We start from the raw sequence: 11,373 nt of genomic DNA on the forward strand, positions 1-11,373 counted from the left end.
GCCGTTGACAGCCGGGTTGTAAATTTAACATGCCGTAAGCTACAGTAATGGCAACTAGAGTGGGAGAAAGCAAGACAGTTGCAGTTGTTTGGCAGTCCACAACATCTACATCAAACAAACAGCAGGTTTAGATCATGACAGGTGATTGAACCGCATGACAATTAGCGGATGCATTGCACCGTCAGGACTGATTGTTAACACTGACTCACACATTTCCGTGAAGAGGGTGATAGCTAACTGATGGTTTCTGCCCGTACCTTTCTATTCTTTTATGGCGGTTTAACGTCCCAAAGCGCCTGAGGCTATGAGAGACGCACTTACCTATTGGTCCGATAACACAGCTAAACAAGCGTTCAAATCATGCTAACCACCGCACTACGACTGATAGAAAACGAAGGGTGTAAACTTAACTGAGGGCATAAAAGCAGCATGAATGAGGGAACAAACGCGAGAGAAGGATATTATTGCTGACCTTGAGAAGAAGAAATTGATATAGCATTGGCATGTACTCTTCAGAGAACGCAAACGGCATTATACTGAGTGTGCAAAAAGCGAATTTTGAGAAGAAAGGTCTAGTCTGGTACGACATGAGCATGGAAACAGTGGTGGCAAATAAAAAATAAGGAGGCCGTATCTTCCACACGCTAAAAGCCTATTCGAGGTTAGTATGTTAGGCTTTAGTGGTCTCGACTCATTGGTATGCCACTGCAACTTTTCAGAAAATGGAGGTGTAATCCTGAACCGTATGCATTTCTATGAGCTAGCACGAATGCTGTCAACACTACTCATCCCCGTCAATGGCAGTCAGAGCTGCATGCGCACTGATGCACATATGCAATGGCCTGTGTCCTCCGCAGGGGGCGCGTGGAAGGTGAGCCGGTTTACGAGAAAGGCGACCCTTGCACAAAATGCGTGCATACGTTGTGCAACGAAGCGACCCAACTCTGTGTAAGTCCGATCTTTATATTGACTTATTTTACTTTGAACACTGCCGCCGCGGTGGCTCAGCGGTTATGGTGCTCGGCTGCTGACCCGAAAGACGCGGGTTCGATCCCGGCCGCGGCGGTTGAATTTCTTTGGAGGAGAAATTCTAGAGGCCAGTGTACTGTGCGATGTCAGTGCACGTTAGAGAACCCCAGGCGGTCGAAATTTCCGGATCCCTTCACTACGGCGTCTCTCATAGCCTTAGCTGCTTTGGGACATTAAACCCCGTAAACCAACCAACCAACCATTTGTTGCACACTTTTTGGAACGCCTTCTGGATTCCTCTATCGTGTTGTTGGTGTTAATGCATTATATATTTATTGCTGCGATTAATGTGCATTGTAATATGTGCGTAATAGTAAATTAGAGGCAAAAAAGCTCTACTCGGGGGTAAAAATTTCCCCAGGACACATGAGCAGCGACCGAAGTCAATAACTGTGTTTTAACGGCTACCTCGAGACCGCACCTGTGGAGGTTGTAGCCGAACTCAGTACGTGCTCTAATCTATGACAATGAAGTGGGGGTGGTCGTTGGAAGACATTGCATCTATGCGCACTGATAGCTTTTCACGTGTCCAGAATACTTCTCTCCTCAATTGTACTACCGTGAGCAAAAATTTTATAGCGCCCTGCGACCTTGCGCCGAACTATGATATACTCCATGCTGGCGCCGGCTCGAGAAGCACTTGTGATGTCGGGACCGGTGGACTGGCACATGCCAATCTCGAGCAGCGCGCGCGCTACTCGAGACTGATTGCTGCCGCTGCCGCTATTCCCCCCATCCCCAACCCAACCCGGGATGACTGGCAGGCGACCCTGCTCGGCTGCCACGACTTACAGGCCCAACAAGCCTTAGTCGGGCGCGCCCGGGCGGTAGCCACCGCCACTGGGGTCCCATTCTAGGGACCTCCATCTAGTCCTTGTAAGGATCCGTCACTAACGGACTGATCCAAACATACGTCCTGTCCATTTTTAATAAATGTTTTCACCACCACCACCTTAACCCAGTCGATGAGCCTGCGCTGATCTTCCGAAGCATTGCTGGGCAGTGCTGCCTCTCAGTGCTCGAACAATACGTGTGATGTTTTAAGGCGAAAGCCTTTACTGGCTCATGCACGCGGTGTCCGTCCTTGCGCTGGAATCGTGCCAACTGTGGCCCCTACTCCACGCAGCGGCGCAACCTCCTTCATAATTTTCTTCCCTAAAATTCTTTTTCTTCACTACGGGCCCTCTTTCTGTCCCTTCTTTCACTCCCACTTCCTCCCTTCCTCTGCAAACGGACGTCGGGTTTCCACCGAGAGACACGAGACAGTTACTACAGTTACTGCGTAATTTCTTTTCCTCAAATGGAATTTTCATTTTCTGCACTACGGACCCTCTTTCTCTTTCTCCTTTCACTTCCACTCCCTCCCTTCCTATACGGTGCAGTTCGGGTGCCCACAGCGACGGTTGCTAGGCAATGGCTCTTGCAGTCGCAAAAACAACACAAAAGCGCGATTCAGGCGTCCATTGTCCCAGGGAGCCAGTTATGAGCGCTTCCTTTCCTGAAAATGATCACAGTGTAAAACGTCAACGCCAACGGCAATGAACGCCGAACGGACAACGGCGACGGCGACGTCGCGAAACCGGCGCCAAAGAACTCCCTTTAAAACACTGCAATCAAATTAGAGACCGCAGTCACCAAAGACGATAAAAAACCGCACATGCGGGAAGCCCGCCACGCGTCAAGCGGTTCGGGAAAGCGGTGGTTGGTTGGTGGTGGTAAAAACATTTATTAAGAATGAACAGGAGGTATGTTTGGATCAGCCCGTAAGGGACCGATGACCACAAGGCTTTCGCCAAGCGCAGTTCAGAATTTCCAAAGCGTCTTCGGCAATTTTTGGGACCATGATCCATCCATCCTTTTTGAGCGAGCTCATTTACTTCTACAGTGCCATGAGAGTTTGAAGCCTACGTTGGTTTCCGCGCCAGGGGCATGTAACATAGTCTTGGGGCAGAGAAAGGGACGGTGCAGTTGAGGGCTCCCGACTAATTTTATCCAGCTGGGCTTCTTTACCGTGCACTGACATCTTATGCATTTCGTCCACATCGAAACGTGACCGCCGCGGATCAGATTTGATCCTAATTTTTCGGGATTAGCTGCCGAAACCGCTATCTTCTGCTGAGCAGTGCACGGTGATGTATAAGGATATGCACCCTAAACTACAGCGGCTGCTGTTTTGGCATCCATGCAGCCTGGCGAAAGGCTATGTAGCCTATGTAATCTGGTTGTTTCCCTGTCCATGCTGCATGTCGGAAACTGCGCGTTAGGCGCCAAAATGGCGTCCGTGACGTCCTGTGCATACTTTATTGTGTATTACATTGTATCGCTTGTATTATAACCCGTTGTATCGTACTGCATCGCATCACATCGTGTCCCATCGTATTGTATCATCGCATTGCATGCATTGCATTGTGTTTCATTGAGCGGTTAACGTCTCGACGCGACAGATAGGCAATGACGGACGGCGTAGTGAAGTGCACTGGACTAATCTGGACCATGGACCACCTGTAGATTTTCAGGCGAAAGCCTTTAAAACACTTTAAATCACTTTAAAACGCTTTAAAACACTTTAAAAAGCCTTTCAATCAACAGAAGGTTGTTAGCAGAGGTGCCACCTTTTTCTAGTCGGACCAGTAAAAAAAGTTTTGTGCTCGATAGGATCCGAACCACGATCCTTCCGTTCTGCAGCCGGGCGTTCTAATGGCTACGCTATTTGCTGCCAACGCATATGCAGTTGTCCTTGTCTAGAAAGCTGGAGAGTGTTTACAGAAAGGCGTCGAATTAGACGGATGCCTTCCAAACGCCCTCCAGTGTATCCAGCATTTAAGATTCGCAAACAATTGTGTACTTAACATCTTAACCACAGATCAGTGACACAAGCAGCAACACCACGCTAAAGACTGTCGCCTCAACGCACTTTAGGTCAACAAAGTGCCCCCCTGAATTTTTTAAGGCGGAAGGCTTTAATGCCTCATCGTTGCAAGGAGGAGCTGTCGACAGAAATGTCACGCTTTTCAATTGGTCGAAATGGTCGTAACGTCACAGTGCGCGAATTTCAAACGGGCCAATTGTACTTTGGCTAGTTTAATTGTTTCTTTGTTTATTGGGGTTTAACGTCCCAAAACAACTAAGGCTATGAGGGACGCCGTAGTGAAGGGCTCCGGAAATTTCGACCACCGGGGGTTCCTTAACGTGCACTGACATCGCACAGTACATGGGCCTCTAGAATTTCGCCTTCATCGAAATTCAGCCACCGCGGCCGGGATCGAACCCGCGTCAGCAGCCGAGCGCCGTAACTACCCAGTCCTCCCAGGTCTTGAGGTTCTCTAGGTCCCGCTGGGGAGGGTCCGCCGGGCAGAGGGAAATGATGTCGAGGGAAGAGGCGAGGGGTTCTGGGCATAGGGCGCATGCCAGAGGAGGGAAGGAGGGATGATAGTGGGCTATGTTAAGGGGTAAGCGGAGATTGTGTGTCTCTAGTCTGCTCCAGAGTGCTGCGTGTTTGTTATCTAGGGAGGGGTGGGGCGGGGGTATTGCTCGCGTGAGGCTCTGTATGCCTGGGTCAGCTTACTGAATGAGTGCATGCTCTCCTTCGTGAATCCCCGATCCTAGGCCACCTGAGCCCGGTTTAAAGAACCTCGAGCTAAAAGGTTGGCGGCCTCGTTTTCGGGATTCCGGGAGTGCGAGGGCACCCATATCAGCTCCACTCGGCGGGGCGGGGGTGCATCGGGCGAGTCCAGTATGTCAAAAGCAGGGACATGAACTCTGCCTCGAGCAAGATTTTGAATCGCAGTTTTAGAGTCACTTCAAATATACCGGGCGTCCGTGCGAGTGATAGCAAGTGCAATGGCGGATTCCTCTGCAGCCTCTGGGGACGTGTTAGGAGGGAGAGGTAGTGTGAGGAGGGTGGATGAAGAGGAGTCCACCACAGCTGCTGTCGCTTCATCACCCGTGCAAGCAGCGTCCACCCATACGGCGTCCGGCTCGGAACCGTATGCCTGATGGAGAGCCTTCGCACGGGCTCTGCGGCGCTGCTCATGGTGGGACGCGGTGCATATTTCTCGGGAGCGGCCTGATGAGAAGCCCCCAGTGAAGGGGTCGTGGCATGGCGAGGAGGGTTGGGTCGTTGGCCGGTATTTGCATTCCGAGGGAGTTCACGATATACCGACCTGTGGAACTTTGTGTGAGCCTGATATATTGGGCCTGTCGGCGGGCCTCCACCAGTTCCCCGATCTTGTTGTGGAGGCCCAGGCCTAGTAATCTGTCTGTGGGTGTGTTGAGAGGAAGATGAAGTGCTACCTTGAATGCCTTGCCAATCAAAGCATCCAAAGCGTGTATGTCATGTTTGGATAGTTGTAAATATGGGGTAGTGTACAGCACACGGCTGAGGACAATGGCAGAGCCGAACGGGTGACGGCGTTCACTAGACTCCCTGGCAGCGTTGCAAGACGCTGTCGCGTTCCACTCTTACAGCCGAAGCTTAACATCTTAAGCACACAGTGACACAAGCACCAACACCGCGCTTAAGGCTTCCGTCTCACCGCACTTTAGGTCAACAAAGTGCCCCACTGAATTTTTTAGCGTGTGCGTTAGATAAATATTTCTCCTTGTAAGATAAATATTTTTTTCGGTCCTTGGACCAGGTAGTGTATCTAGCTGCTAATTTTCATTGCACAGGGATGCGGATAACGATTTGACCACTTGGAACGACCGTTGGATGCTCCAGCGGTCAAGTTTTGTGGAGTGGCAGCAGGTTATCAAGGTGGCTACTTCACTCACGGTGGCTACCTGGACCACCGCTATGGAAGCAATGAAGAACGATGGTAGATAAGGAGGGAGCAAGGTGTCGTCTTCACTCATAGAGGCCCACAGACAAGCACAATACACTCGTGTAGCTCAGTCTTTCACACGATGTCATATACTTGACGTCCTCCAAATTCGCATACCAGCAGCCGACCTCACACTACTACCAGACTCCCACCCCACACAGGCACACAGCTCCTATTAAAACCCCTACCTCGGGACGCCCACACCCCATATCACTCGGCCCGCCGCATAGCTCGTGCAAAAACTCTCCACAAATACAATGGTTCGGAAGCCGACGCCGTATGGTTGAACGCAGCCTACAGGGGCAAAGACGCAAGCAATGCAGTCGTTAAATACACACTCCAGCCCATCGCCACCCTGCACCTTGCTTCCACATCCACACCGGAATTTTTGAGGAAGCGGTAATCGCGGTTACACTACACACACTAACCTCCGGTATGTCCTTACTGCCTCAAAAACTGCTGTCTTATATTTTAGACGACAGAGAGTGCATGAGACCATTTTCCGCATCCCCTGCTTACCCGCGATAAACCCGCCCAGCATTGCGTAACTGATCTGGGTGCCTGAGCACTCTGGGACCCCGGCAGCGAAGCCGCCATTGACCACGCCCAAGTTCTTGTGAACCGGGCGGCGGCAAAATCCACTCCTTCAGCGAGCTGACCAAAACGTATTGCGCCGAGCGTCATCTATACACCCCACCCCACCAGTCAGTTAACAATTGCCACAAATATTATGGCGCTGCATTCAGACCCGCACCCTTCCCTGCCCCTATTTACTGTCCCGGATTCCCCGGGAGCATACACCCCCTCTTGCACCGATTGCACCCACCCAACGCTACTCTTACCAACAATCTCTTTGAATGCCCTGTGAACCATCACCCGCGGGGCCTGCAGCTACGGACCACTTGGGAGGAATGTGAGATCCTACGGCGCTCTGGACCTGGCCAGGCAGAAGAACGCCACTGACCAGGACGCCCACGTCTTGGAACTCCATGAACTCTTGAACGCATAGTGTTGTGGGGTCGAGCGGGGACCCATGGACCTACGTGTCACAAAGCACTAGTTTATCTCTCTCTGTTTAAAGGGATGCGTTTAAGTTGAGGAGTACAGTGCGCACGTTGTGTATAATATCCAGCTCTCTACTGTGCATTGCGTTTAATAAAGCTTTTTTACTACGCCTGTAAAACATGCAAAATGATAACCTCTTTCCGGCGAACGGACCACTCGCAAAGTTTACAACCGGCTGTCGACGCTCCTTAGGCTTGCATCGCTTCCTTCAGAAAGGTTCCGGAGTGGTAAAATAGCGCATGCACAATGTGCGAGCTTTCAAACGTTCTACTACTGGCTGCGTTCAACCTCTCTTCTAGCTTTTTTTTGTCTCTTTAAAACCAGTCCATAAGCGCATTGTTACATGGAGAAGAACCGCGCTTCTATTGTTGGCAAACATATTACTGTTCATTTTGATGGTGCTTGAGCTAAAGCGATGGAAGACATTTTTCTGAGCAATGGCAACCGTTACACTGTCGATTGACTGCTGCTTAGTTCATGGTTTAGGGGGGTTTAGCGTCCCAAAGAGACTCAGGTTATGAGGGAGGCCGTAGTGAATCTGACATCGCACAGTACACGGGCCTCTAGAATTTCGCTTCTATCAAAATGCGACCGCCTCTGCCGGTATCGAACCCGCGTCTTTCGGGTCAGCAACCGAGCGGAATAACCACTGAGCCACAGCAGCGCTTCACCAACTGCTGTGTCTTCAATATCGAGGGACGAGGGGTGCCTGTATGGGCATCGGTACTTAAGGCATTGTTAGTCGGTAGCTGGCTCGCAATGATGATGACATCAGTCACCTCCAGTGTCAACATGGCGGTGAAGGTTACCTGCCCCGTGTCTATAAGGAGACAAGGACCGCTGGTGCCTGCTCAGTAGGGGCTTATTTTATGCTTTTTTCGCCTTACGAGGGACCCACTTGGAAGTTTCGTGAACCTCAAGTTCCTCGCTGTTATCGGACTCTTCCGCGCAAGCATCGAAAACTATCGACTGGTCATTCAAACCACGATCCTTAGAAATCAGCTCAGCAGTCCCCTCCAGGACTATAGGGAACGCAGATGTAGGAAGACCACTCATGGTGATTTTTTTTTCCTTCGGACAGAACGTTGATCGGCTAACCACACAAATAGTACAGTTCATCTCCACATCCTGACAGCGCTAACATCGGCACAGTTTTTCCTTGCACGCTATTGATAGGACCGTGGACATAAAAGGTGAAGCAACTTAATCAGTCTGAAAATTGATCACGACGTCCTGCTTCAATTAGTTTTCATGAAAACCGCCATCATTACGCTGTTGTTCCGACGTCAATGGCGCCATCTCCCGAACAAAACTTCACCTCGGAAGAGAAATTTAGGACTTTTGTTTTAGAGTAACATGTGTGAAACGCACGGATCGTTGAAGCTTTTTCAGCACAGGTGCCGACACTTCACTGTTGATCAACTAGCTTTCTGCGCCACCTGAATGCTCATATGCCGATGTACTGCGTTGTACATATGGCTGCGAGTCAGATTATCCCAAATGGCCGAAACTAATCCGCGGTTCTACAGTATGGCGTCTCCCATATAGGCCATATGCAACTTGGGAACTTTAAACTAAAAATACTTCTTTGCGTAAAGAATACCGCAAGATCGCCATTAAAAGAGGCTCCTAGGTCATTTCTAGGAACGTGCTTCTTCTCGGTGCCTTGAAAGATGGACAACTTTTTCAAAGTGGTGTGCCCTCCATGTTATTCTGTCTAGCGAATGTCTGCTGGCGAAACTGGCCTGTGTGCTTCCTAACAAGGTAAGCGTGAATAGATGGACAGGTCAGCGTAAGATGATTCTTTTCACGAAGGAACAAAGATATGGAGGTAAACTCCCATGACAGTTCTGTTCTTTGTGCTCAGTGCTAATGGCGCTCGGCTGCTGACCCGAAAGATGCGGGTTCGTCCCGACCGCGGCGGTCGAATTTGGATGGAGTTGGAATTCTAGAGGCCCGTGTACTGTGTTACTTCAGTTCGCGTAAAGAACACCAGGTGGTCTAAATTTCCTGAGGCTTTCATGACGTTGTTCTTCATAGCCTGAGTCACTTAGGGAAGTTAAACCCCCATAAACCAAACCGTTTCTGTTCTTTGTGCCGATGTCCCTTCATTGCGCCATGTAACGAGGAGGTATACCTAGGAGACATATTATATGCTGACCTTTTCTCCGCCTCGACATTGCAGAGAAACGAGTTCGACGAGATGAATGAACGGCACACGAGTGCCGACGACAGCGGTGCGCTGCTGGGCGCCCTGGGCATCGTTGCCTCCGTCATCGCCGTCTTAGTGGCCGTGGTGGGCGTGTGTTGCATGCGGAGTGAGCGGCGTAGCGCCGCCGAAGCAGCCGAAGAAGCCCCATTGGCTGGAGGCGGAGCAGACGAAGGAGCCGGAGGCGGTGGAGACGAAGGAGCCGCCGCCAAGCTTGCCTCCAAAGAGAATGAAAAGACGGAAGGAAAGACGGAAGGCACCGAAGGGATCGGGAGCCAAGAGGCGATCACCAAGAGCACCGGGTGATTCGCAGTTGTGCCTGGCTGCGGGCGCAGCTCTACTCGAGGTGCCATTGTGCGAGCGACTTACTGCTGACGACGATAACGATATCTAAAAACCAAAATAGAAGTCCAAATGCGGTTTTATGCAGCCAGTTTGGTACGGTATTTATTCATTTCCTTGCGCTACAGAAAATGCAGAGCACACAGGACGTAAACGCGAAACCTTGGTGTAGAAGGCGGTACTGTTGCTCATTTCGAAACAAGGAGGGAAACATTTGCGTGGAGTGTTAGGAGGTCGCTGTTTATTTGGCATGTCATTTGAGGAAGGGCGCAGGGGCATGTAGCGTTTGGTTAAAGACAAAGACGCGATTGAAGCGGAAGCCTTCAAATTTATATACAGAAAAAAAGCTTGCAATAATAATGGAGCAATGTTTAGGTAGTGAGGTGCTGGATGCAGTTAGTGAGCACACTCTTGTTGCAATACGAAGCACCTGAATATAAAAGCAAACAAAGCCTACGAAAGCCGCTGCTGTTCCCGGCGCCATATAGCTCATGAACCCCGCTTTAAGCTCCGTTATTTGTCAATATAAACTGCGGCTTCTAGTGAAGCGTGGCAGATGATTTTTTTGCTCCTCAAATGTCGAAGTTCTAAACACCTCGTGAATTTAGTTCTTTGATGAAAGCGTTTTTGCCGAGCAATGATTTACATTTTGTAGGAAGTGCTGGAGGCCATCACTAATTCGACAAGTAATGTGCTACGTCTCTGTGTTATTCCAAGTCTTTGCTACCTTCAGAATTTGTAGTACAGGGCTCTGTTAACTAGAGTACACGAGCGCAGATGATCGCATTGGTTGTTACGTCGCAATTTTTTAAACAGCGCCGGATGAAGACCAAGATGAATTTTTGGTCGCATACGGGTATATTACGAGAAAGAAGCACAGAAAACGTTACAGGACCTCCCGGTTAGACTAGCTTTATGTGCTTTGGCGTGCTAAAGAACAGTTAGCTTGTAGAATTAACAGATAGAAGAAACGTTTATGACCCTTATCCTACCTGATGTGATGGGCATGTTCAAAACTGCAAAGTTGTAAAGAAAAATATAGGCAGCCTTTGAAGACAGATAGTTACAGAAAACGAAGTCAAAACACCTTAAGGCATTAGCGTTAGCGCTGCGTCTATCTCTACCTTGGTTGAAGAATTACTGTTTTCACTCCCGCCTAATTTTGTTGCACTTGTTATAATGTATGCGCGATTGTTAATGGATTTATTAATTTACGGGTGTTTTCTTGGTAATTTTTTTCTTGTTTTCTTGTGCTATTTTTATTTCTTCATGTTTGCATGAAAGAATCTGGCATGTATTTATACGAGTGGTGATGCGAATAAACCGTAATTTCTGAGTGCGGTGTTGCATGTTTTCTTCGTTTTTTTCTGCGTGCGCCGTCGCGCAGTTTCGCCATCAACAATGCTTTCAAAAGGGCCGTCAGGGTTATTCACCCACGCAAAGAAACAAAGGAGTGGTAGCTGGGAATTTTCGGTAGCCGCGCACACACACCCATCCTGGTCAACATGCACGGAAGGGGGCGTGAGAGCAAGAGAGAAAACTTTTAATTAGCATACTAACTCGGAGGAGCCGGGTGGTCGGGGCCCCAGCGGAACAGCTGACTTGCGTACTAGCTGGATCATCCAAGCATGCTGGTCCAGGTCTCCCTCAAGCACGGGCTGCCGGTTACCACCCACGAGCAGAAGCCAGCCCACCTCTGAAATTTTTAACTCTAAGGGCTTCGCCAACAATTTTTTTTTGCCAACATCTTTTCATATATCGTAAGACTCCACTATAACAGTCAGTATATCCGGAGACGCCCCCTCGGCGGGCTTGCACTTTTTTGCTATCAGTCTTTTTCCTATCATCAAAGAAGTTCTTATTTGTTTTCTTTTGCAGTCTTGACTCCACGGAAAGGTGGAGAAA

The 11,373-nt window shown here is 49.6% G+C and overlaps 1 protein-coding gene across 1 annotated transcript; it reads left to right on the forward strand.

Moving 5' to 3' along the window:
• The first annotated feature begins 837 nt into the window (after window positions 1-837).
• On the forward strand, window positions 838-10,418 carry LOC149370727 (uncharacterized). Its single transcript, XM_089578476.1, has 2 exons — window positions 838-948; window positions 9,103-10,418. The coding sequence occupies exons 1-2, from the start codon at window positions 838-840 to the stop codon at window positions 9,430-9,432; spliced, it is 441 nt and encodes a 146-aa protein (XP_089434602.1). The 3' UTR covers window positions 9,433-10,418.
• The last annotated feature ends 955 nt before the right edge of the window (window positions 10,419-11,373 follow it).

Source organism: Amblyomma mixtum, chromosome 1, assembly GCF_055824585.1.
Source record: "Amblyomma mixtum isolate Tamu chromosome 1, ASM5582458v1, whole genome shotgun sequence".
NCBI classification, from domain to species: domain Eukaryota; kingdom Metazoa; phylum Arthropoda; class Arachnida; order Ixodida; family Ixodidae; genus Amblyomma; species Amblyomma mixtum.